The sequence below is a fragment of the Paroedura picta genome, chromosome 9 (assembly GCF_049243985.1).
Source record: "Paroedura picta isolate Pp20150507F chromosome 9, Ppicta_v3.0, whole genome shotgun sequence".
Lineage (NCBI taxonomy): Eukaryota > Metazoa > Chordata > Lepidosauria > Squamata > Gekkonidae > Paroedura > Paroedura picta.
In genome coordinates this window covers 44,797,966-44,825,654 of record NC_135377.1, presented here as the reverse complement: position 1 = coordinate 44,825,654, position 27,689 = coordinate 44,797,966, and the positions used below count along the sequence as shown (strand labels likewise).

The following is a 27,689-nucleotide window of genomic DNA, read 5'->3' as shown; positions in this document are numbered from 1 at the left end:
GTTCCTAATTAGCTACGCAATGGCTTAGTTCAGACATAAACCTCTACTACAATTTGGGGCTAGATGACAAAATTGGGGGTCTTAGGTTTGCAGATTCTCCTTTTCCCCCAAATACCAGAAATCATATACTTTGTGTCAGTCTAAAGCTTCAAATTAGATTTGTGCCAGCAAACTCGGGGTTTGAATTTTTTTTCCAAGCTAGGCTTGTAACCTAGTTCGTTCATAGAATCATAGAATAATAGAGTTGGAAGGGATATCATGGGTCTAACCCCCTGAACTATGCAGGACACTCACAACCTTATCGCTTATCCACTGTAACCTTCCACCCCCTTAAGCTTTCACAGAATCAGCCTCTCCGTCAGATGGCTATTCAGCCTCTGTTTAAAATCTCCAAACATGGAGAACCCACCACCTCCCGAGGAAGCCTGTTCCACTGAGAAACTGCTCTAACTTTCAGGAACTTCTTCCTGATATTTAAACGGAGTTTCTTTTGAATTAATTTCATCCCATTGGTTCTGGCCCATCCCTCCAGGGCAAGAGAGAACAACTCTGCTCCATCCTCTATATGGCAGCCTTTAAAATATTTAAAGATGGTTATCAAATCCCCTCTCAGTCATCTCCTCTCAAGGCTAAACAGACCAAGCCAGCAAGTTCAAATGAAAAATCAATCTAAAAGGTTTGCCAGAAACCAGGAAGTAACCAATTCACTCATAGTATGTAAGGGAAGGAGGGTGTGAGTGTCAGACATATATAAAAGCTTGTTCACTTAGTGCCAAGTCCTACATTTTGATGCTACATCAGAATCAACCTGTAGATAATGATTTTGTCCCAAACACGAGTCTGTAAGCTACTAGATAATAATTAAACAGACATTTACCTCTCTTGATTGTTGAGAGTTGGTCTTGGGGACTTTAAAACTGTGAACTGTATTATCAAAGCATTTGATAGAGAAAAGGCAACCATCTGCACTTTTTACCTATAGGAGAAATCAAGTACAGCAATTTGCAGCTTCATATAAATTCATCCACTAAAATATTTGAATTGCAGGTTTTTAATTTTATAGCTATTTATTCTAACATTTCTTGAATCCATCACTGTAAATAAGAGTAAAAATAATGCAAAATAAAACTTTAAAATATAATAAAAATCAACACCTTAAATTATAATATATTTGTTATTTATTTGGTATCTATGAACTGAGATGTTATATAAGTCACAATGTTTGTTTTGTGGCAATTAGCTTTCCCAGCATTATTCTTCCTGTCTGCTAGATCAACAAGAAATCAGGTCCATCCTGGAAAAAAAACTCAAAAAGGCTTCAAAGGTATTACCCAAAAAACATATATGTACAATTTTGTATGCTAAAGAGTGGGTAAACAATTTGCTTAAAACACCGTGTTGAAGGAGTTAGGTTAAAAGGCTTTAGGTAAGTTTCTTAGGTTGGTTCCACATGGCGACAATTTCCTCTTGTAATCTCATTGCACTGCAACTTCAGAGGCATTTACAGCAGCAATGAAGCATCCCTCATGTGGGGATCCTCAGTGATATTCCCTCCTGTCTGCTATTTCCTCACCCCTTGCTGGAGTCCTGTTTGCCCACAAAAAAATGGTAGTACACATATGGCTAGAATGTTATAGCAATATCCCTATTCCTAGTTTTTTAAAACTTAGCAAATAGTCCACTGGTGGAAAAGGGCAGAAGATGTGAGCAGGGAGGTTTGGAGCTCTGGTCCTATCCACATGGTGGGTGACAAACATGTTATGAGTACAGAAACCTGCTATGAGTTTGAAGAAACACAATAAAACCAGGGAAAACGTGGATAATGGACCAGTGCACAACAAAGTCAGGCAAAACCAAAAATGCCACTGCAATTTAGTATGGCTCTGTGTGGGGTGGGAAATGCAGACCAAAACTACGGAGTGAAAGATAGTTCAGAGTTCTAAGATTAAGCTCAATCGTTTCCATCCATTTTTCATATACAATAGGGATTTCAGAATTCTTGAATTTGCTTACTGTGCAAATGGCTTGTGTTAAATGCTTGCATCCCTGACGGCGGTTACTATTTCCTATATCAACCCTTTAAAGAAAGAACAAGAAATTAATGATATTCATCAATGTCATATCAATCAAGAATAGTGCTTAATTCCAGACTTACTGTTTTTGGTACCAGGACAGGACTCCATGTTCCAGGACTATCCAATAAGGTTTCCAGCCAAAAAATCTTGAGCTCTTTGAACAAAGTAATATTAGAGAATAATCTGAATATCATATGCTAGCTTTTACAAAATCAATTTAGTCCATATTATGTTTAAACAAGCCAATATTCAGAATACTTCCCACTCAAAATTTAAGAAAAAAAAATTCCTATCAGGAAAAAATCTTAGAGGGTAGGATCACATCATTATTTCTATTCTCAACAGTTCCAGTACTCTTAGAGGTTAAAAGTATCTTTGGTGGGATTTAGAGAAGAGGTGGCTAGATTTATTAACAGTTTGTCCCTTTCTACAGTTCCTTTTAAGTCTTAAGGAGTCCCTCTCTTAGCAACTCAACCCTAAAGTTTACTAACATAAAGCAGCAAGACAGTGTAAGTTTTTCTATATATTTAGGGAATTTCCTAGGTATGCTGAATTTTTTTTTTCAAAAGCAGACATCTGAATCCATCTCTCTGCTCCAAACCATAATGACGACAGAATACATACTCTGCCCTCAAGTCATTATGAACAGGAAGATGGGATTTTTAAATAAATACAATCAGACAGTTAGTATGATATCTTTTGGGATTCACTGTAGTAAGAAACAAATACAGCTGAAGCAAAATTATGTAAATAAAAGAAACAAGGAGAAAACGTTAAGCACCTTCCACAGTATGCCTTCATATCGTTTCAGAGGTTTGTTGATCACCTATAAAAAATGGAGATATTAAAACACAAGTCTTTCCTCATGAACAGAAGTTTAGAACATTATCTTTTATTCCCACCTTCCCAATTCCCCCTCCAAGTAGGTGTTTCATTTCTGCTCCTTGAGCCAAATCCAAGGGTGTCTGACCTGTTTAACAAAGAAGATACAAATATATTTCAGCAGATCTGAATCAGAAATACATCTGGTGACAACAATAGTACAATGCTTTTTATGCTGCATAGAGCTAAGTCTGGTATTTACAGCAGCAGTTGAAGCGCATTTAAAGGCTTTTCAGTCCTTTTAAATGCTTTTAAAGTTCTGTTGTTATCTGCCCAGAGCCAACCGGGAAGGGCAGGCTATAAAAATAAAGTTGTTGTTGTATCAGCTTGGAGAAGGCATTTAAAGGGACCATGTTCCCTTTAAAGTTTAAATGCCTTTTCTTCCTCCATTGGAAACAATGAAGGATGGGGGGAGCACCTTCTTCGGAGGCCCACAAAATTGGACTCCCTGGTCCAATTTTTTAAAGGAGATGCACTAGCAGATGTCCTGCAAATTTAGTTCATCCACCTCAAATAACAGACCCCTCAGAGCCCCAGATACCCCCAGATTTATTCTTCTTTATAGCCCATGAGGACCACGAGCTATAATGGAGCTGAAAAAACTGACATTCCCAAATATTTGCCGATTTGAGAATATTGGGAAATGCCAATATTTTTCAGGTTCAATGTCCCATGTCTAATTTTTTGGGTGTAGATTCAAATGTTGGTCTGAAGTAGCACAATAAAATCAGAGCCAGGCAGCACCTTTTAGACCAACAAAGATTTATTCAGGGCGTGAGGTTTCGAGTGACGAAGAGTGCTTGCACTCGAAAGCTCACGCCCTGAATAAATCTTTGTTGGTCTTAAAGGTGCTACTGGACTCTGATTTTTTTGGGGGTTTAGGAAAATGAATTGGGTTATATTATGTTAATTCAAACAGGTAAGCAATAGTACTTTCATCAAGATCAAGCATGTAAATGATTCAAGGGGGAGGGAAGGCTGTGAGCAACATACTCCCAGTTATAAGGCTTGTTTTCCTTTCTGTTTTCAAGTATAAGGCTTGGTCATGGGCAGTTGCCCAGCCCTTTTTTGTAAAAGCCAAAAGGTTCTTGGGCCCTTGACTATTAGCATGTGGCCTGTGCCCATGCCTTGGTAGGCTCACTGGTTCCACTGTACCCAATGGGACTTACTTGCAGGTAAATATGCACGGGACTGCACTGTTTGACTCTATCTGCATGCATATCTACTCATGAATTAAATCCTGCTTAAAATTTTGCAATGCAAAGAGTGTGTACTAATTATATTTCTGTAATACTGAAGACTCAGCTTGATGAAAATATCTCAACAGAAATATTACATCTGCTTTACGCATGTAAGGGATAATCTGAATTTATTAAATGAAGCTGTGTTACTTACCATTTTTATTTTTTATTTTGGGGTTTGCTCCAGCTTTGAGTAGTTTCAAAGCACACTGCTTGTGGGCCCGATATGCTGCACAATGCAGTGGTGTATTTCCCATCTGATCTGAACAGTTAATGTCAGGAGGCTTTGGCCTGTTTAACTAGAGAGTTACCAAAATGTCATTTATCATGCTTATATATCCCTGCAATTCTTTCCTGAAAATTTACTGGCAGCCTATATGGATTATAGAGTGGTATTCCCCCAAGCTATTCTACCTCCCATTTTCCTGTCTGTTTTCCCCTAATATTTTTATTCCCCCATTTTTCACCTTCATCCCCCCAGACTTCCCCCATCCAGTTTTCCATTTTCTCTCTTTACACTCACCTCTCCACACATTTTCTTCCTTCTCCTTCTCTTTTCCAGGTTTCCCATTCTGCTCTTTCCCTTTTTTGGCCAGTATGTTCTCTCCATATTTTGTATTCCTCTCCCCCCCCCCCCCAAGCATTTCCTGGGCCTAGTCTGCACACAATAGGTAATGCACTTTCAATGCACTTTCGAAGTAGATTTTCCTGTTCCGCACAGGAAAATCCAGCTGCCAAAGCACATTGAAAGTGCATCATCCTATGTGTGCGAAATGGGCCCTACTCTTTCTTTTTTTACAGCCTTTTTACCATCCCATAGAGCCTCTTGTGGCGCAGGGTGGTAAGGCAGCAGAATGTTGTCTGAAAGCTCTGCCCATGAGGTTGGGAGTTCAATCCCAGCAGCCGGCTCAAGGTCGACTCAGCCTTCCATCCTTCTGAGGTCGGTGAAATGAGTACCCAGCTTGCTGGGGGGTAAACGGTAATGACTGGGGAAGGCACTGGCAAACCACCCCGTATTGAGTCTGCCATGAAAACACTAGAGGGTGTCACCCCAAGGGTCAGATATGACTCGGTGCTTGCACAGGGGATACCTTTACCTTTACCTTTACTATCTTTACCCTTTTTACCTTTACTATCCCATTCCCTTTCCTTCTACTATGTTTCCCAGGCTCCCCTCTCCACTTTCTACAAAGTTTGTCTTCCTTTTCCTTCTCAACTGTTCCTCCTTTGTGTTCCTTTTCCATCCGGTAATACTAAGACAGCCTAGCCCAATGTTCTAATACCTTGGTTGCTAGTACAGTTGCCAGCTTCAGGATGGGAAACATCTGGAGATGGGGGGGGGAGTGGAGCCTGATAAGAGTGTAATTTGGGGTATAATATCATGCAGCCCACCTTCCAAAGCAGCAATTTTCTCCATGTGAACTGATCTCTATTGCCTGGAGATCAACTGTAATAGCAGGATATTTCCAGCCATCAGCTGGAGATTGGCAACCCTAGTTGTTAGGCAGTGATGATTGATTTTGCAAGATTTTTACAAGTTCAGTTAGTATTTTCCATATTAGGGGAAAATTATAACCTCCAGTTTTAGGAAACATTTTGCATTTTTCTGCAGGCCCAGGAATTGCCACAACGGGCTGTTAAGAGAATGCCCCATTTTAGTATATGGTCTTTATGGTATAGATTTTTATCCACACTTTTGTCCATGTTCAGAAACAAATCTCAAGTAGGGAACCCACAAAGACTTCCAGGGGTCACTTCATCTCCCCTGAATCCCTTTCCCCATACTCCTACTTCTTTCTCTCCTCCTGTCAGCCTCTATGTACTCACCCATTCCCCTGCTTCTTTCTCCCACGCAGCAACCAATTTTTCTTCTACCTACCCTTCCAGTCTTCAGCTTTATTATTTACTTCAGCTCACATCATTCTTCTGATAATTTTATCCTCATAACTACCCTGGGAGGTAGACTAGGCTGCAAGGGAATGGCTAGCTAAAGGTCATTCAACAAGTTTCCATGGCCGAGTGGGGATTTGAGCCTGGGTCTCCTAGATCCTAGTTTGGCACTATAGCCACTGGCTCTCAGCTTCCCCCCCCCTTTTCCTCCTTATCAGCTTCTCCCTAGGAAAAAATCAGCAAAGGTTGTGCAGTAGCAAGTTGTTCAGGTGAGGCTTATTCATGATAGCAAGTTGCTTTGTAGTTGCTGCTGGTTCTGACCGCAAGGAGCAGGAGGGAAGGGAAGAGGGGTGGACTGAGAAGCCCAAAAAGCCCTGGAAAAGACCCTACTCCTGCCTTTTACTGTCAGAAACCAAGGCTTGAAGGTTGGCAATAGTATTGGGTTTTTGCGAACTTGGGGTTTTTACACAGTGTGCATATAGATCTGATTTGTCTGTTTATGGCACCAGTCTCCACAGAATGGGCCTTGTTGAGAATTCGATATATTGATGATGCATACCAGTTCTGTGAGCTTTCCAGTCTCGCCTTCCCTTGCAGCACCTAAGAGGACTTCCTCAAGTTTTCTTTCTTGGGTCCTTTCCACAGCTGATTACAAAATACAAACATATGATCAAAATAATATTCCTCAAAAACAAAACATTTCCTTTGACAACCAATTTTAATAAAACAGTGGCATTTTGTAAGTTTCCCCCTGAACCAGGACTGATATTGTGCCCTGCAAGACACTTTCCAGTCCCAAGTAGCCAAAGTTCATACATTGCACAGAACAGGTACCTTCTAGCATCTCTCTTATTTCTTTGTTATGGGTAACATCTTTTGCAGTGTGCCCATTCCCATTAACAATGGAAGTATCAGCATCATGTTCCAAAAGCAGCATAGCCACTTCCTGAAAGAGAAATACCATTGTTATAGATTATCACCACTCAGAAAGTGAGATCTTAGCTTTCTTTCAATACAGTTTTCCTTTGCTATTTGTAAGTAAAATAGCTTGTGAGTCATATAAATCACAGAAAGCATAATCTCTGAATATAATCGTTACTTGACAAAGCTGAGTAAGCTGGAAGCTCCTATCTGTTCTGAAAACATTTGTCCCAGAGATGGACAAGCGGGTCTGCATCACACTAGGCATCGTATATTTTCTATAGCAAAAGTTGGTGCCACCTGTATGTCATTTGATAAGTCATGGTTTCTTTCTATGAAAGCTGGAATCTCACTGGAGAGACCAATTAACTTTCTGATCATTTGGACAATTGTCTCAGGACTTCTCTTTCTCCCTTCTTTGGCCATAGCAACTAAATGTTCATTGCTGGCTATGGATCTCATTACTCTGAAGGCACTGCTGTAACGGAAGATGGTGCTGAACACAGCAAATTGCCCTGTGTTACATTATATGCTTAACGTAACATACTTTTACCTTGCGCCCAGTGAAAGCTGCACGATGCAGTGGAGTGTCTCCCATGTCATTTAGCACATTTACATCGGCACCAGCCTGCAAAGATAAAACTTCTTAGTTGTATTTCCATCCTTGTCAATCAAAGCCACAAAATATGATTTTGGGATTCATAGAACCATAGAATAGAATCAGAGTTGAAAGGGGCCATGCAGGCCATTCTAGTCCAACCCCCTGCTGAATGCAGGATCAGGTTAAATCATCCCTAGTAAGTAGCTAAAAGGTAAAGGTATCCCCTGTGCAAGCACCGAGTCATGTCTGACCCTTGGGGTGACGCCCTCCAGCGTTCTCATGGCAGACTCAATGTGGGGTGGTTTGCCAGTGCCTTCCCCAGTCATTACTGTTTACCCCCCAGCAAGCTGGGTACTCATTTTAACGACCTCGGAAGGATGGAAGGCTGAGTCAACCTTGAGCCGGCTGCTGAGATTGAACTCCCAGCCTCATGGGCAGAGCTTCAGACTGCATGTCTGCTGCCTTACCACTCTGTGCCACAAGAGGCTCAGTAAGTAGCTATCCAGCTACTAAATCGTTGCGGTCTATAAAGCTGCAAGGATTTGTGTATTCTTCTAGGTCTAGACTTAAAATGCAAACTACATATTCTGTTTACCTCCCTCACAGATGCATTGTTAAGAGGTAAGGCTGCAGACAAGAAAGCTCTCAAAAGTAAATTTGGTCAGCACATCTGAAAATCCAACCCTTATTCATAAAGCAGCTTCGAGAATAAAAGTGAAACTGGAGAGTATACTTGACCCATATGGCAATATCCTTTTTGAAAAGTTGAAATAATTAGGATTAATAATCCCTTCCTAACATAATTCTGCTGAGTCTCTGGCCAAGTGCAGGCTAATTTGGTCTTGAACTGAGTGCTAGGCTCTTGGTTTTTCCCCTTTTTTTGTGGCCTTTGAATTGTGGAAAACAGCATTGTCGCTTTGCCAGTTAACTGCATCATAGTCTTTAATCTAGTTTGCTCAGCTTGGCTCAAGTTCAACCTCTTTCCTCAAATGGGTTACAAAGAGATCAGAACAAGCTAAACACGCAGCACTAAATGGGATTATGTGGTTTAACTATTACCTAGCCATACAGAATTCTCAACTGAGAAACAGGAGACCCTGTTGGCCCAAGAGTCTTTAGGTCAACCATTTAAACTTCTATAGAGTCCATTCCTTATTTTTCAGACACAAAGTCGCTTATCTAGCAAGAGCTAGGAATAATGCTGAAAGATTTATAGTCAAACAATCAAAATGTGACGTCTTATTCCACACACACCACTGGGTTCATTTGGGCAAATCAGCCTTACTTCTTTGCATTTCTCTGATGTCAAATTTTGAAGAGCAAGAAGGTTCAATCACTCTGGTCTTATTTATTTTATCTATTTAAAACATTATTAAGGCACCATTTTCCCTGGTGGAATTCATGGAACAATGTAAATAAAACATTATACAAACACAATTAAAACAACATTAATCAAGCCCATAAAAAGTCATACTTTAATCTTCCTTTTCTTCCTGCCCAAATTTTACTTCAGAACTTAAAAGCATTGCACTCTCTCTCTCTCACCTGCCTCTTCCCATCCATTTTCAAAAATAGCATGGCTCAACAGGTAGTTGACTCTGCCATTAGCAGAGACCCAAGTCTAATGGTCATTAGAGGCAGCTTCCATTTGTTATAATTTTTTTGTCATTTTGAAGCATATCTTGTTTTCTATTAGCACAGTTGGGGGATATCTTTGGATACTTAAATTGGGTGATTGAAGCTATGAATGGGAAAGATCAACCTTTGCCCTATGGTTGCAGAAAAATGTGAAACCCTACAAAAATAATTGGGGGTTTAAAAATGATAAAAGTAGCATCTTAAAGCTTCAAGCAGCAGATTCCCTGTATCTGTTGCTAGGCAATCACAGTATTCCATGCTTGGTTCTGTCAGTAAAAGGCACGGGGAGGAGGCAGCGTAGTAAAAAGTGGGGTATAAAAACCAACTCTTCTTCTTTCCAGACTATTTTGGCCTTTGAGAGAGGACTCATTAGGACCAAGCCGGATTAAGGTTGCCAGCTCCAGGAGAAGTTTCTGCAGATTTTGTGATGGAGCCTGATGAGGGGAAAGTTTGGAGAAAGGCCTCGGCTACTGTACTGTCTGAAGATGAGAGGAAATAGTGGGGGTAGGAGAAATGAAAAGCTTCCCGACCATCTTTGCAGGCTCTCATGTTCCGGCAGCTAATAGCTACCAGAGTTTCTTTTCTGAGCCTACAGCAAATGTGTCGTTATAAGGACACATAAAGCAAAATTACAAAGTTGGCATAAATATTAAGTTAAATCTTGGGGTTTATTAAAGTGTTCAGCTTTGTTTATAGATTTTATTAGCATATGCATACTCCACTGTGGCTGCAACAACTCAAAACTTTACGGCATTTTTTAAAATTTAGATTCAACAATTCTGAAATGCTTCAGTGACACAAGTCTATTAGAGGGGCAGTTGTTGAAGGTCAGAGAGGAGACAGAGAATCTATATTGTTTATGTGTGACTTGCAACTCTTTGTGACATATGAACACATATCTTTTCCATGTTTCATGACGAATGAGCTAATTCAGATATGGGCCTTACAACCCATTGTAGTTTCATAACATACTGCATAGCATTTAGACTTTGTGCAGATATATTGTGTGATAATTAAACTTTGCTATATATGCCTAATGACATCCGACATGTACACCAAATACAATTAGGTTTGTGAGGATATAATACCGAGTGAGTGCACAGAAAGTATAAGCAAACAAAACATGCATAATCCAGACTAAAATTTTGCTTCTCACATCTCTCCCCATTGGATTGAGAAACATACAACATCAAGTCTTCTGCCTAAATTCATCATGAATGCACTCTGAGCGAGGGAGAGTGAGTGTTATGTAACAATAACCAGAATGGGGTGCAGGTGGTAGGATAGCCTCAGAAGACTGCCTGGAAGTTTCAGCTGGTACAAAGGACATTGCAAAGGCTGCTGCTGAGGTTAGTTATTGAGACAATGATTGGCTGAACCAGAAGAACTGCACTGGCTCTCTAGGGCAGAGTCTGCACCTACTTTTTTTATTCCATTGTCAATCCTGTTGAATTCAGATCGCTTTGAACTCGGGTCTTTCTCTTCCCCCCCTCCCCATTGAAACAGGAAAGTCTTCTGCACATGGCTAGGGAGGCTCAGAAGAGGGGGGGGGGCAAATGGAGACTCTTTCTTTGTTTTCTTGAAGGGGGGGAGGATCCAAGAAGTCAGAGGAGGGAGGAAAAAAATCCTTTCTTTTCTTGAAGGGGGGGGGGGGGACGGGACGAAGAAGGCACAAAAAAATATCCAAGGCCGACAGAAGTTGAGAGAACTTAGGGGCTTCTCCTTTAAGGCAGGCTTGTCACATGACCACCTGTAGCCAATCACGGGTTCTCTACCACGGAGGAGAGCCCAGATTCAAAACAATGCGATTTTCTGAATATATTCAGGATTAAAAGCAGTCTGAGATATGGCACAATAAAGGTAGGGTCACTCTGGATCAATCCTTCTTGCTGCAGAAGGAAAATTTAAATCGCCCAAAATCCAAACAGAAATCGCATTCTGTGTAGAGGGCAGGGACTGAATCGATCTGGGGTTGGAATAAAAGCTCTGTGCAGATTACACCTAGGCCTCACACATCTAATTAAAAGTGTTTGTTATTATCTTTAAAGTCCTAAACAGCCAGGAACCTAGATACTTAAAGAGTTTCTTGTTTCCTTACTAACTTACCCATTCGTTCTTCTTTAAAAACCATACATTATTACGCTAGAATTAGTAATGGGAGTTGCTAATTGCTTTCACTGTAATCAGTTTATTTCCCCCTCCCCACATAGAAGAAGAAAAAGAGTTAGCTCTTACACTACAAAGAGTTGGTTCTTACTCTACCCGAAGGAGGCTCAAAGCAGCTTACAGTCGCCTTCCCTTTCCTCTCCCCACAACAGACACCCTATGAGGTGGGTGAGGCTGAGAGAGCCCTGATATAACTGCCCGGTGAGAACAGTTTTTATCAGTGCTGTGGCGAGCCCAAGGTCACCCAGCTGGCTGCATGTGGGGGAGGGCAGAACTGAACCCGGCATATCAGATTAGAAGTCCGCACTCCTAACCACTACATCAAACTGGCTCTCATGTGCACAGGGCTTCAATCTCATTAAAAGCACAAGCATGTAAACTTCCTAAACTTCAATGGAAAAAGTACTTAAGTGCTTAGTTACGTTTTCGATGCCCAACCAGAAGGTCTCTTCTTGAAAAGATCCTATTTTTTGTTGTACAGTAATATAAGATAACAAGCAAAAAGTTATACCTTCAACAAATCCTTCACAACACTGGTATGCCCAAAATAGCATGCAAGATGAAGAGGGGTCCATCCCAAGTTAGATTTACTTCTGCCTATGAAGGACACAATATAAACATGTAAACGTAGGATACGGCAACCAAAGGTAACATTGAAATTCAAGCTGCATTCACCACCTGCCCACAACATTCCCCCTATAAAGTGACGAACATTAATGTCTTCCCCACAATTCAAACATGATGGCAAACTCAATGGTACCTCCATTAGTTTGTATATATTCTCCAAAAATAGCATTTTTCTTTTCAAGGTGATTTCCATAACTGAGAATATATTTAACTTCCTGGTCTAACTAGAAAGGGAAGATTACACTGATGAGGACGTTTGTGACAAAAATAGTTGATTACATATCCATACTTCAGCAACTCTTAATTTAAGCAAAAGTATAATATAAAAAACTGCAGGAACAAGTAATCAATGGGTACTATGATATTTGGGAAGAGGAGAAGAATTCAGTGCCTTCTCTTGCACATTCCTTTGACTATCAGATGCTCTTTGGTTTTTATGCAAGGAGGGCAGACATATGAACTGTATAACCTGTTTCTGGTCCCAGTAGCTACTAGAGAAAGGCAGTTTAGTTTCTATGTTATAGCAGCAAGGCAACATGTGCCTGAAGTGAGAAAACTTTGAAGCAGACAGTACTATAGTTTTTATACGAGATGCATGCTTCTGTTGGGAAAAGACTTCTGGGTACTTATTTTGAGCTTTTAAGGCACTATTTTCCAACAAGAAGTCCTTAAGACTTTGATTCTGGGCCTGACAGTAAAGCATGCAGGTGCAAAAAACAAAACAAATTCAGACTATTTCAAATACCAAAATTCAAAGGAAATTATAGCAATTTCTCAATGTAACAAAATAATTGAAGAATTATCTATACCGACCTTTGCAATTGATATTAAAAGCAACCTCTTTCTTCTTCAGGGTTTCCAATAGGTGCCGGATTTCTTCGGAGTTTCCATTTCTAGCGCTATGGAGAAGACGTTGTTCTGCTTCTATATCCATCTCTGATAACAGATAGGTATGGTCTATTAGAGCTTAGATCTACTGAGCCGGAACTTGCATAGAATCATGTCATAATAGGTTATATTAGGCAGCCTCTGAAACCCATGCAGACTTCTAAATGCTTCCCCTAAATGCAAACAGCAGCTTCCCCACTTTCCCTTGCACAATGATGTTCGGTGCTACTGACGAAAGTTGTTTCGATACTCTAAATATTAGGAGGCTGAGACATAAAGAGTTCCTCAGACGTTCTGGGAAAATGTGAAGCTACTGGCAACTCACCACACATTTTACTTACTCTGCCCTGTAAAAACAGCAGCATTAAATTTATTTATTTCACTTATACCCAGCCTTTCTCCTCAATAGGGATCAGAACCAGCTTACATTGTTCTCCCCTTCTACATTTTATCTTTATAACAAACCTGTGAGGTAGGTTAAAATCTGAAAGTATGTGAATGGCCTAAAGTCACCCAGCAAGCTTCCATGGCAGAATGGGGCTTCAAACGTGAGTCTCCCAGATCCTACTCGTTAAAAAATGTAAGCATCAGCATCCCATTTCCAGTGTATCTTTCAGTGTTCTCCGTAAGTGGCTAAGTCGGGGGGCCCAACAGATGTAACATGTCATTGGCCCCAACCAAAAGCCTGCTAGAAAAGCTCTGCCCTGCAGAACTGTGCCAATTCTGACAGAGCCAAGATGTGTTCCAGGAGCTCATTCCACCAGGCAGGGGCCAAGACAGAAAATAGCCTGGCCCAGGTTGAGGCCAGATGTGCCTCCTTGAGGTCAGGGTTCACCAATTTTGGCACAATGAAGTTCTCTTTAGAGGGACATTCTCTCTGATACTTAAACGGCCTTATGCACATTAATTCAAAATCCAACTTTTTATTCAATAAAATCGATGAGCTAGATCCTGTGACACCACTTTTCAAAGTCTGATAATATTTAGAAAGAATCTTAGATACCACCTTTAGTAACTCCTTCACTGTTCACTAAATTTTTTAAGTGATCAATATTTAATGCTACCAGTTATCCAATTCCTAGTTTAAAGTAATTAAGCAGGAGTCTTAAATCACTAATTTAATAAGAGCCAGTTTGGTGTAGTGGTTAGGAGTGCGAACTTCTAACCTCACAAACCGGGCTCAATTCTACACTCCCCCATATGCAGCCAGCTGGGTGACCTTGGGCTCGCCAGGGCGCTAGTAAAGCAGTTCTGACTGAGCAGTAATATCAGGACTCCCTCAGCCACACCCACCTCACAGGGTGTCTGTTGTGGGGAGAGGAAAGGGAAGGTGACTGTAAGCCACTTTAAGACTCCTTCGGGTAGAGAAAAGTGGCATATAAGAACCAACTCTTCTTCTAAGCGAAAGTCAGTTTCTTTGCTTGGACAGAACTTGGATGGTCACACTAAATCCTAATTCAACCAAATACAATGTTAGAAATGCAACAAAAAGCTTCTTAACCATTGCCTATGGTGCAGGACAGCAATCAGAAATTTCCTCCTATATCCAAAATTCTTGCTTCAGTTCAATGTAATTTTGGAGCTCAATTTATTCTTCCTCTACCTCTACTTTGTAAACACCTGAAAACAGATTTATCATCCAATGTGGAATATCCACTGAAAGAAGATCCTCAAATTACTCCAGATACATCTTAGTGCAGCATATCCAAATAGTCACCAAGAATTTACAAATCATCATCTTGAATTCCACCTTTGTTTTCTAGTTCTGATATGCTCAGAAATTGGTACAGCTTGTGAAAGTCTGTTTTGCACTTGAATAGACTCAACTTGGAAATAAAAATGGAGACAACAGATTTGGCCTTAATAAGCCTGACCTCATTTCCTTGCAACTGCAAATTAATTTCATGGAACTTTGAAAATAGTTCTGACAAGTAAGCAATGTCATGCCTGATCTCTTTGAATTCATCACTGAACAAAGCATTTGTGTCTTTAAAAAATTCCACAACAATGTCAAAGAGCCATAAAAAGGATCTCACATAAGTTGCCTTTTGATAGCCTATGAACTTCAGTACAAAGCAGTGAACATTCAAAATCTCCATCTTTCTCAACACAGAGCTACTGGAATAGTTGATCATTGAGAGAATGGGCTTTAATTTTATTCACTGCAATAAAGACAGTGTGCAATGACTTGCGCAGGCAATCACGGAGGCTTGTGCAACCAGATATTGTTGATGAATGACACTATGAATGGTAAAGACATTTGGCAGGGCACTGCTGTTTTCAAGTAAGCAACACGCCCAAGGGCAGCAACAACTCGCTGATGGTGCTGCATCAGTTGTACAAGCCATTATGTTGAGTGGGGTTTCCTTGTCTTTGAAAAACAGCTCAACAGCATGAAATATTGACTACCCTTTAGTGTCTATTCATTGCCTGGTACAACCTCCCAGACAACCTCCAGGAATTTTTCATGTTAAGCGTCAGTATGTTTTTCAACCAGTGCTGCCAATCAACTGGATCCAGTACAAAGTGCAAGGCATGTTTTCCCCCAACAGCTAAATATGAAGAATGAAAGAATTATCCATTTTATGGGGAGGACAACATTTGGTACCATAATGTTGTCTAGACAACTGGCACAGCTTTAAAGGCTACAGTGACTGTTGATGAGCTTTCAAAAGCAGCACCAAAGCTAGTCAGTGACTATTATGACTGACAACAATTTATTCAGAGCACTGATTCTTGGCAGTTTTGATGTGGCACAAAGCAGTGTCCATTTACATTACATGTTTGACAAGACAACTGGTGTGCTGAAATGGCTTCTTGGCCCTTTTACAGTAGCCACTACCCACAATATGGTGTCAGTCACAACATCAAAGTAATCTCTTCACTATTTCCTGTGGGTAGAAGCACACATGACACCTGTCACATCATCTCTGCAAATGGGATTGGAACTGTAAACTAGGATCCTCAGCATGTTGTAGCAGCAAATCTTTTTTAAAAAGGAGCAACAGTGAAGACAGTGTGATGAGGACACGTATAAACATCAAGACTTCATAAAAGTACTTCTCAGGCAGGAAGTCATAGCTGATCTGTGCATGATTGAAGTATATTTATATTTTTAGAAATCATTTATCTTGTTTCATAGTTCATATATAGACACAACTCTCTTTGGTATTGCAAAATACCCCTGGTAAATATTTCAGATTGTGTGTTTATTTGTTGCATTTTTAGGCTGCAATCCTAAATACTATCCTGTGAGTAAGAGCCATTAAATAAATTAGACTTACTTCTGAGCAGACCTACTTAGGACCCCTGTACAGTACATGTGATTTACACCACAGATTTATAGTTGGTCCCCTCCAGTCTTCAATTGATAGACACCACCTACAGCACTTAAATTCTTCAGTACAGTTCCTTTAAAGAGGTTCTACAAATACATGTCCAGAACAAGTTCAAGTTATTTGACTCAAAACAAAAATGAAAACCTCAACATACATTAAAAACATTATTGTTAGCAACTTTTGCTTTTAAAAAAAGAAACACTATTGTTCAGGCGTACTGAATCAGTACATGTACTAGATGTACTAGACCTTGTTGGTCTAGCAGAACAAATTGAAAGCAACTGAGTTAATAAAATTTAAATTTTAAATTGATGAACATGGCTTTAAAAAGTTGTTGCAATAGACGTGTTTAGGCTCGCACAAGTTCAACTGAACACTGTTAACAAAACAAAATCAGAGTCCAGTGGCACCTTTAAGACCAACAAAGATTTATTCAATATGCTCTATTTAAGAATAAACAGGTACAAAATCAAGCGAATACTTGCTCTAATTTTCTTTCCTATTTCAGAGTACAACTGGTGTCCCAGTTTAGGTAAATGTGACATTTCTTACAGCATTACGATCCTTATAATATAAACATGACATAGGTTTTTTCCCTCTTGGACACACAAACAAAATAAGCACTACAGAAAGCATTTGGGCTGAACAAGCCGCAGAGAGCACTTTCTCTGATCAGGCAGAACAGGGAGTTGCAAGATGGGGCTATGGGAAGAATAAGAGTTGGGTTTTATACCCCAGTGGTCACCAACCCCCGGTCCAGGGACTGGTACCAGTTCGTGGATCAGTCGGTACCGGGCCGCAGCTCCTCCTTGTCCTCCTCCCCGGCTGCTGCCTCAGGGGCTGCCCTGTCACTCTGCCACCGGCTCACCTTTGGTGCTCTCCAGCGGCTGCCATGGCTGGGGGTCCCCCTCAGTGTGGCACTGAGCAGCAGCTGCTAGCAGTGCCCCCCAGCGGGCGGTGTGAAGTCAGGGGCATCAGTGGGAAAGCAAGTGGAGCAGGGGCTCAGGTGGCGGCAGTGACGTCCCTTGGCAAAAGATTACCCCCCCCCCCCAGGCCTCAGTAAAATTGTCAAGCGTTGACCGGTCCCCGGTGATAAAAAGGTTGGGGACCACTGTAATATACCCCACTTTTTCAGTAACCAACGGCATCTCCAAGTGGCTTACAATCACCTTCCCTTCCTATCCTCACAACAGGCAACAAGTGAAGTAGGTGGGGCTGAGGGAGCCCTGAGAGAAACTACTGTGAGAACAGCTCTAAGAAGACTGTGAGTAGCCCAAGGTAACCCAACTGGCTTCATGTGGAGGAACAGAGAATTAATCCAGGCTCTCCAGATTAGAACCTGCTGCTCTTAACCCCCACGCCAAACTGGGGAAAACATGTCTGCATTTCCTCAGGATATTTCCCACGCTCTCACCCATGCTTTGCATTGTTGAATGAGGAGATTGTAGACGTGCCATGCCTCAAGGCGCATATCCTACTAAACATCATCATTAAATTCAGCATCACAGTTATGTAAATCCTATCTGGGTTCATGGGGTGCTTCTACACAGGCATGTTCTCTGGTAATTACGCCATTTGCAATCCAAACCTTTCCTCCAAATTGTTGCATTTTTTCCCTTACCCCAGCTTCAGATCCCAGCCTTGCAATTTTAAACTGCAGGTTTTTAAGGGATCCTGGAGATTATATCACCTGTGCAATACTTTCAGTTGAAGTCTGAACTGGCAAAGCACTACTGTGTTACTGAGCTTGTGGTCTCTTTGATTGCACATAATCTATTAGTCACCTATCCCTGCATCCCTTGTTTTCCACAGTAACCTTCCGTCTGCTAAACCTCCTTGGAGTTCAAATTGTGGGCATAATCCCACTACAGTGGAATGACCACAACTGCAGCAAAACTGACAATGTGGGGGGCTAGGTAATTTCCTGTAGCAAGACTTGTTACAGCAGTGGTTCTCAGCCTGGGGAATGGGACCTCAAATGACCCTTTCACAGGGGTCGCGGCAGGGCAAGCAGCTTGGCCAAAGGGGGCACCGCCATTGTTGCTGCTCCTCCTCCTGGATTCAATTTTTGTTCTTCCAAATCACTGGTTTTCGTTTCTCAGTTTGTACCCCGCCCTTCTCCCCAAGGGGGTCCCAAAGTGGCTGACATTGCTCCCTTTTCATTACATCCACACAACAGCCTTGAGGGGTAGATTGAGATGGGGCATTGGACCAGTGGAAAACAGTGAGATCGGTATGGTGAGACAAGAGGCAGAACTGAACTGAGAAACCCCAGGGGAAAAAAAACACAATTTATATACAATCATGAACAATGGATCTTCACGCCATTGGTCAGTTTTGGTTTAATTTCTGTGAAAGAGCACTTGCATAATTTATGGTTGGAGATCACTACAACATGAGGAACTATATTAAAGGGTCACGGCATTAGGAAGGTTGAGAACTTCTGTGTTACAGTAATGATTTCTCAGTTACTTCTTAAGAATGGTGTGCAATCTGGTTCACACAGCTGTGGACGGTGAAAATAAAACTGACAACAGCACTTCCTTTTACCTGTGTTATAATTGCCTGTGCATGTTCAAGGTTAAAATGAGGTTGTCAAACCCTTTAAGTCCACCTCACCAAACATTAGTCTATTGTGAGCCACAAGCATGGCACAAGGGTGCTTAGGCATGGGGTCCTGGATGCTTTGGTGGGAGAGAGGGGGAGGAACGCTAGCTAAGGGAAAGTGACTTGTTCTCTCCCCAGAGCAAAAACAACAGAAGCACAAGGAGAGATGGAAAATTGCAGCCTCTCCAGCTTTTGGACATGAGTGTTGTGCTGTTCAGAAGGCCTTCGTGCATAGGACGCAGTGAATCTCACTATGCAGTGTCCTGGAATTTCATGTTAGGTAAAGAATGATTACTTTCCCCTCTTTAAAAGATACAAACACCCTCAGCTTCTGGAATATGGATAATTTTGCCCCCCCCCCCCAACACCACTGGGTTACCAAAGCTAGGGACAGATGGGAATGGACACAAAAACACATATGCACACAGAAACCCAAATGAAAGCCTAATAAGAAGTATCACTACACAGTAGCTGTCAGTATAGTATTTATTACTGATTGTATTTGACAGATTTCTTGTTCAGACCTGAAGTAGATCCGTGCATAATGGTCCATATACATACCTAATTATTTTCTCCTAAGATACGACATACATACATTTATTTATTAAGGAATTTTTATACCACCCCCCTCAGTAGTGCTGCCTTGGGGCAGTTTACATGATGCAAAATCCAATAAATCAATACAATTAGCAATCAAATGTAAACTATTAAAACAATTTAATTATCACAATTATCATTGTTGCATCAGTAGACAGTAATGACTCGTAGCCAGTAAGATGTTCAGTTGGAGGAAACAAGGGGAGAAGGAGGACAGAAGGGGCAGGAGTATTTAACTTATTTCATTTATATTTATTATTTTTAAATATATATAATAATAATTATTAATATTATTATTTATTAGATTTGTTACTCAGCTCTCCCCGGAGGCTTGAGGCGAGTCACAGCATAAAACCTCCAATAAAATCCATAAAATCCCAATATGCAGTAATACACAGAATAAAATAATAAGACAGATGCGGCAAAAACTCCAATAATATCTATGTAAGTTACCCCAGATAACCCATTCTAGAGGGGTGATGGGTGATGGAAAACAGAGGGTGCTTATTACATTATGCTACTGCTGTCACGCTGTTATAAGGGGGGCCAGATCTTCCTTGCAGCCCAGCCTCATCCAGCGACCGTTTTACAGGCCCTGCGGAATGCTGTAAGCTCCCGCAAGGCCCGTAGCTCCTCCGGGAGTTCATTCCACCAATCATTCCAAATATAATTATATTTTATAATATAATTATATATTATAATATATTATAATATAATTAAATATTAACTTACCATATTTGCCAGCGTATAAGACGACTGGGCGTATAAGACGACCCCCAACATTTCCACTCAAAATACAGTACTATGGGCCACTATGGGCAGCTATGTCTATCCCAACTGAAGTGCACCCGGCGTATAGGACGACCCCCCCCCACATGGAGGCATGTTTTTCAGGGGGGGAAAGTAAGGTTGTACACCACAGAAATCAAATAAAAAATCAAATAAAAATTATGACCCTCCTTTCTCCCCAAGGATAAGCTAGAGCAGCTTACATTGTTCTCCTCGCCTCCATTTTATTTTCATAATAACTTTGCAAGGTAGGCAGATAGGGTGCGTCTCCCAGTAATATAAATAAGGCTCATAAGATACTCATGGCATGACCAAAAGGAATGCAGCACATTCTGGTGCCACTGGCAGCATCTATTATGCACAGGACGGTACCATTTTCCCTTCACTTAATCCGGTGCTTATTTTTAAGTCAATTTGTTAGAGGTTTGTAGAATATGACTAGTAAAGTCCAGATATGAAGTGCTAAGCCACATAACTTGCATTCTGTTCTCTTAACCATCTGAGTACTTGAAATATGCATATCCTTTCAGAAGAGATATTACTTGGATATAAAATCCTGGTGCCCTGTAAGTGTTGAGAAGAGAAGAGCAGTAAGTGTTGCAGTTATAACAAGAACTCAGGGTCTTCTAAATGGTTTCCAAACCCCATCTGGTTTATATTATAAAATTTCTCTACTTTCTGTTTGACTCGGTTTTCAAGTTGTTTCTATTAACCAAGAGCATCCAAAATTTGAATATCTTTCCCTACATCCATCATAATAACCTGTTTCCCCCAACAAGCAATTGTTTCCTATGTTTCTCTCCAAAATTAATTTTTCTATGGAGTTGATTCGTGTTTTTCCCCCCAGCACTGTGACTCCAAATTCTACCAGTGACTGATCACTTTTTCTGTAGGGTTCCTCAACTCTGCCTCCTTTCTTTACCATATCTATTACAGTATTCCAAGAACAGAATCTTTCAATATCAGATCTTGCCTCAATTTTCAAAACTGATTGTAAAAAAATGATTGTTAAAAAAACCTGCTCAAAACCACAATTTTTCATGATACTATTCTAATAACCAGTCACCCATCATGAATTTGTATATTTTTGTTCCCTTCTCAACTAATATTTCAGGCATGACTTTTGGCAAATTAGGTAACCTATAGTAGGATCACTCAGATGGTCTGCATCCAACAAGAGTAAGACACAGAACTGCCATCCCATTCAAATGAGGCACATTACAAATTGGACCTTAATGGAAGATGCAGTTCGTCTGGAAGATTTCTTATAATCATTAACTTTGGCATTAAACCGTGTCTGGAAAATCATCACAAAGCCATTGGCACAAACAAATAAGACATAGACTGATTATATCAGAGGCACTAAGTAAGTTTAAAGGAGACTACTGCAACTAAGCTTCACATTTGGATTATAAAGAAACTCACTAATTGATACTTTCACCATTACAGGGATATTTTTGCTTTGTTTCTTTTTAATAAGACCATTTGCAGTCTGGACCTGGTGTACCTGAGGGACCACCCCTCCAAATATGCCCCATGAAGAGCATAACACTCTGCCAGTTCCAACAGGTTGGTGGTCCCTAGCCTGAGAGAGGTTTGCGTGGCCTTGACCAGGGCCTGGGCCTTTTCAATCCTTACCCCAACCTGGTGGAATAAGCTCCCAGAAGAGACATGGCCCTGTCAGAGCTCATCCAGTTCTGCGGGACTTGCAAGACAGAGCTCTTTCCATCAGGCCTTTGGTTGAGGCCAGGCCACCAGAAACATCTAAGAAACCCCCCTCCCCCTTAAAAACACTCTGCCTTGTAACATCTTTGGATCTGGCAAGTGATGTGGGAGAGCTATGTGCAGAGGCCTGGAAGCAAGAGACACTGATGTTGCTTGGGCTGATTGATTTTTGGTTTTAATTCTTGCTGGTTTAAAATTGTTGTACACTGCCCGAAGGTGGCTGGGCCGAGAGGGGAGGTCCTATAAACTGATGTACAAATAAATAAATAAAGTATTTCAGAGAAACAATGCATTACAAGGAGGCCAATATAAGTTAAAACTGTATGGCAACTTTGCAACAGAGTTTTGACAAGGGACCCAGCTGTCTTTATCACAGGGGCCGCCTTCTCCCATACAAATGTACTCAAACACCCGTTAAGGAAGTTACCTTGTTTGAGGGACGAAAGTATCCCACAGACCACCCTTCCAACTAGAATTCCATGGAACCTTTCAATTGCTTTTTGGACTTAATAGGATTCTGTTTCAACACTTATTAAAAAATAGTGACCTATCATTTACTATCTTATATTCACTCATACTTGTATACAAATAGCAAAAAGCAGATTCAAAAGCTTGTGTTGTCTGATGTTCAGGTGTTCAAGATTTGAAAAATGAGCATGTTTTTATTTTTACCAATGGCTGGTGAATGTTCACATTTAACTGCATTTATGTTTATCACAGTGACATACATGATGACTCCATTTGCTGATCTCATCAGGTTCCCAGATGCTGCCTCTCTATGCCTGGATTTCTCATTCAAAAGACATCAATCCATAGTATTTCTTTAATTGTCCCCTACTGGCCAGCTGACAATATGGGACGAACACAAAAAATGCTATCTTGATCAATAGCTCAGGTAAACCCTGATGTTCTAATCTTGATATCACATTGCATATGTACCTAATTCTAGGTACATTGGGTATGTGTACCCTAGATTTAGTGGGAGTTGCATTAAAAAAAATACAGCACATGCTTTGTTACTTAAAATAAGTTCCAACTAGTTCTTAGATCTTTTATAAGTAATATATATATGAATGTCAACTGAGAAAATTCTGCTTTCTATAGAAAAAGAGCCATTACATCCCTATCACTCACGAAGCTCCCTGGCTTACCTGAAAGCAGTCATTAACATATATCTGTAGGGACACTGAGAGGAAAAAAGTGGTGGCCTAAGAAACAAGTATCATCCCACTCATCTCCTTGCAGGCAAGGCAGAATAAAAACAAGCAAAACTAGCAGGGATGGTGCCACACAGAAATTCATACTCTGTCCTTCAGGCTGTCAGGGAGACATCTTTCACATCAGCTAGTACTTGATCCTTTCCATCTGTTGATGCCAGGGTTTAACCGGGATATTCTGTGTGCAAAGCAGACCTTCTACCACAGAGCCAGGGCCCCTGCACAGGAGACCATTTAATTCAAGGTTGCATACATATTTTGTGACTGAACCCATGCTTGGGCATTTTTACACTAAACAGTCCCTTATGAACACGTGCGTACAGGTAATGCTATCAAAGAATCTTTTGTAGCATTGTGCATGACTACATCCTTACAGACTTGGGAGATTTTCCTTATTTCTAAACAATGCCTAGATTCCTTTAACACTTGCAGGCCAAGATTCAAATCCTCACTCCACTAAGCGTTACCTCTAGCCACTCACTGTCTCAGCAACTCAGACGCTTTCTGTGAAAATAAAACAGAACCCCACCCCCAGATCCTTGAAGGGAAAGGTACAAACCTGACAGGCAAACGACAAACACGAACAAGCAGATGCAATTTTTTCATGGAACGGGACAATCTGTCCTAAGGTGCCCGCACCCTTCCCAACAGGCGCTCAAAAAGCGAAAACGAGACAAACGAAAGCAACCCTCTAGTCTTTAAGAGCCGCTTAAGGAACGGAACCAATTCGGACAACTCAGCAAACTTAGCACGAAATACTTAAGTCATGAGAGACACCCGTGACTTTGCTTTTTAAAGGGGAAGAGTGCGCTGCCTTCCCCAGACGTTTAAAACTACCTATAAATTAGGACGCACCCAGGGACTCCCTGGCAAAGAAAGTGAAGGGCGCACAGGTGCCCCAAGTAGCCAGCCTCGGAGCACTTCCACTGCCCTCCGAGCCGCGGAGCTCGCAGCTGCAGCACGTCTCTCCCCCCCCCCCCCCCCGGGCAGAAGCATGAAAGGACCTCCCCGCGGCTTCCTACCAGGGCTCTGCATCCCGCTCTGTTGAGCCTGGCCAGAGAGGCGGCCACCAACAGCATGCCAGATGCCCACATGAGGACCAGATGCTCGAGTGCTTAGCCCTGCAACCACAGACCCCTCCCCGCGGGAGCGCGCAAAGCTCGCCGCCGCCGCCCTCTCCCACCAGCCAGCGAACCCCTCTCACCGCTTTGGGCGGCGATCCCGCTCGGCCGCCTCTGCGACCCTCCTCCGAAGCGCCGCCGCTCCCTTCGCGGGCCCGCCCCCTTGGCCCCGCCCCCTCCGGCTGCTTTATACTTCGCCCTCTCGCACGTGACGGCGCAGCCCCCGGGCGGCTTCGGAGCCCCTCCTCCGGCCCCGGCCTGGCGGACGCGCGGCAATTAGCGTAGGGGCGGCGGAGCCCTGCAGGGCGCTCTCGCCGTTGATCGCCGAGGCGTTTCAACAGCGAAAAAGGGACTTCTTTTTTGAGATGCAGACGCTCGTGTAACCTTGATCTTGTGAACGGGCTTACATGGCAGTATGCTTCTTTTAAAGCACGTGAGCGCCGATGCTCGAGAGGGCCATGCTGATGAAACCTCGTGTGCATAAAAACTGTTTATGTTTAAGGCACGCCGTATCAGATGAAGCCAATAGCAAACGTAGAAGACTGAAGGGATGCTACATGCAAAGAAAACTGCAATACGCCAGAAACCTGCGTCCAAGTACATTTGTATGGGAGAAGGTGGCCCTTGAGATATCAGGGTCCTAAGCCATTTGTTTGATCGAAACCAACACTTCGAACTGTGTCCGGATACAAATGACAGCTGAAAGTGTGGATTAGGTACGATCTTGCCCCAGGGGCTCAATTTAATCAACACACAGGCAGCCACCTTCTGAAGTGAACTTTCAGATAATTTTTTCTCCTACGTAGGCAACTCAGAGGCTTAATACAAGTGCACTCAAAACTGCAGACATACACCTATATGTGAATTCAAGCTACATTTTGTTGGTATAGGTACACTCAGCAGAGAGGGGCTGAAAAGCACTTTAATTAGCACTTGTGAATTCAGTAGATAACCGTGGGTCAAGCCAACATTATAACCTAATGTATATAACCTAACTCAGCTATGGCTCCACTGATTTCAGTGTACTCCAATGTAAATATATACTGGAATGCAGCTTTATTTTGTGACACTATGCCCCAAGTTGTAGCATAATCTTTTGAACAGATAGGCTCAACTAACTTACTGACAGATTTATGCACATTTCATTCTGCACAAGATCAGAATTTCTGGATAAGATAAATGTGTTCTATAAAACACATATCAGTAGACCTTAGCATAATTACATCACTAAGACTTGCCTAGGCAGATAAGCTAAAAGTTCACCAGATATAGAACCTTCCCACACTGATTACAGGGCCCAGTCCTACACATGAATAAACCATTCCTGTGCGATATTAAAACATTTTAAACATGATGCATTTTTCTTAGTGCAGAGAAACAGTGTGCATGTGAAGTACAGTTTGAATTTAACATGCATTATCTACACACACATTATTTATTTATATATACCACCCTCCCCTGAAGAAACAAACTGACTATTTTTTAGAAACTCTTTGGAAGACTATCTTATCAGAGGAAAAAATCAAAACAAATGAGAATGACTAATTAGATGCTATTAGAATATAAGGAAAAAAGAGCCTCTTGTGGCACAGAGTGGTAAGGCAGCAGAAATGTTGTCTGAAAGCTCTGCCCATGAGGCTGGGAGTTTGATCCCAGCAGCTGGCTCAAGGTTGTGCTAATGGCAAACCACCCATAATGAGTCTGCCAAGAAAACGCTAGAGGGCGTCACCCCAAGGTTCAGACATGACTCGGTGCTTGCACAGGGGATACCTTTACCTTTTAGAATATAAGGAAGAGTAGGTGAACTGGTAAAACCACCTACAATATATTTCTCTCAGATCCAACATCTTTTTTGTCATAATACCGGAATGTGGACTGAAATAAATATGAAATTGATTGCATAAATTAGCTCCGAACTCCCAATGTATGTTTTCTACCCTAATTCAATCCAGCTCAGGTACAGTTTTATCTATTGTACATGAAAGTAATCTTATAGTATACCTTCACAATACAGTGGAAAAGCTGTTAATAATATTATTAGATTTGCCAACCCCCAGGTAGTGGCTGGAGATCTGCTATTACATTTGATTTTCAGGTCCCTGACATCAGTTCACCTGGAAAAAATAACCACTTGGGAAGGTGGACTCTATGGCATTATACCCCACTGAAGTCCCTCCCCTCCACAAACCTCATCCTTTTAAGGCTACACCTACAAAATACAGGTATTTCCAAATCCACAGCTGGCAACCCTATGTGTTATGCATACCATAATCGCATCTGAAGTGTTGAAACAGTGTAATTTCTCTTTAGATAAAGCATTGCAAAATAAGTTAGACACTCTGGCACAAAGCTTGCTGGAATGTCTCCATATTTAAACTGTGGCACCTATTAAGACACCAGGCTGACACATAAAAAGGGTAGAATGCATACTGGGAAAGTTTTATTGGTGAAAATAACACAACATAAAAATACAATAGACAGTACTATTGAAAGGCTAGAATAGAACTTCTTGTGTTTACATGTTACAACCTTCATCCCAAGCACCGTACCACTTCTTTCAACCCATTGGTTCTGGTCCAACTCTCTCAAGCAACAGAAAACTCTGCTCCATTCTTTATGTCAGTGGTCCCCAACCCCCGGTTCGGGGACTGGTGCTGGTCCGTGGATCAGTCAGTACCGGACTGCGGGTCCTCTTCCCCAGCTGTTTCCTTGGGGGCTGCCCTGCCACGGGCTCACCTTTGGTGCTCTCCAGCGGCCGCCATAGCTGGGGCTCCCCCTCGGCGTGGCACTGCGCAGCTGCTGCTGGAACGCCCCCCAGTGGGCAGTGGGAGGTCAGGGGCACTGGCAGGAAAGCAAGTGGAGCACGGGCTCAGGCGGTGGCAGCCCTCGGCAAAAGACTACCCCCCCCCCCCGGGCCTCAGTAAAATTGTCAAGCGTTGACCAGTCTCCGGTGATAAAAAGGTTGGGGACCACTGCTTTATGTGACAGCCCATCAAGTATTCTTAGTCTGATGCTTTTGCATAATACAAAATTTAAAATATTGAAATAAAGGCGGAAAGCATCTATCCACTTTCACAGGTACATCATCCTGATAAGTATATTCCTTCCTGCCACCAGCCCTCAATTCTTATCATCTCATATCAAAGCAAATGCACTAGTCACATGTAATCATAGTGCTCCAGCAATCAATGGTTTGGATAGATATGCTTTTGGTGTAGAGACCCATTCTGAAAATGTATACCAGTTGCATGTGGGAAAGCCCCAGAGCACTTTCCCCATGGCCTCCACCACACTTCAGCACTGAAGCTACGGCAGCAATACTGTTTTGCACCTAAGGATCACACGAGTACTGAGGAAGCTGTCCCC

General features: G+C 41.8%; 1 protein-coding gene across 5 annotated transcripts in view; it reads right to left on the bottom strand.

Annotated features, from left to right (window-relative positions):
- Positions 1 to 27,689, bottom strand: part of OSBPL1A (oxysterol binding protein like 1A) — an 84,065-nt gene that overhangs the window by 55,310 nt on the left and 1,066 nt on the right. For 2 of the 5 annotated variants that reach the window (XM_077352578.1, XM_077352583.1), the window contains exons 1-12: positions 24,225 to 24,370; positions 12,855 to 12,977; positions 11,926 to 12,011; positions 7,563 to 7,637; positions 6,923 to 7,034; positions 6,648 to 6,733; positions 4,353 to 4,497; positions 2,978 to 3,045; positions 2,857 to 2,901; positions 2,156 to 2,229; positions 2,014 to 2,077; positions 878 to 976 (exon numbers count right to left, since the gene is read on the bottom strand). In XM_077352578.1, coding sequence (XP_077208693.1) covers positions 878 to 976; positions 2,014 to 2,077; positions 2,156 to 2,229; positions 2,857 to 2,901; positions 2,978 to 3,045; positions 4,353 to 4,497; positions 6,648 to 6,733; positions 6,923 to 7,034; positions 7,563 to 7,637; positions 11,926 to 12,011; positions 12,855 to 12,977; positions 24,225 to 24,237 — 990 coding nt within the window. In that variant the 5' untranslated portion in view covers positions 24,238 to 24,370. Of the gene's footprint in view, positions 1 to 877; positions 977 to 2,013; positions 2,078 to 2,155; positions 2,230 to 2,856; positions 2,902 to 2,977; positions 3,046 to 4,352; positions 4,498 to 6,647; positions 6,734 to 6,922; positions 7,035 to 7,562; positions 7,638 to 11,925; positions 12,012 to 12,854; positions 12,978 to 23,761; positions 23,958 to 24,224; positions 24,371 to 24,406; positions 24,487 to 27,689 lie in introns of those variants that run through there. The other 3 variants (XM_077352579.1, XM_077352580.1, XM_077352581.1) reach the window with 3 other exon arrangements.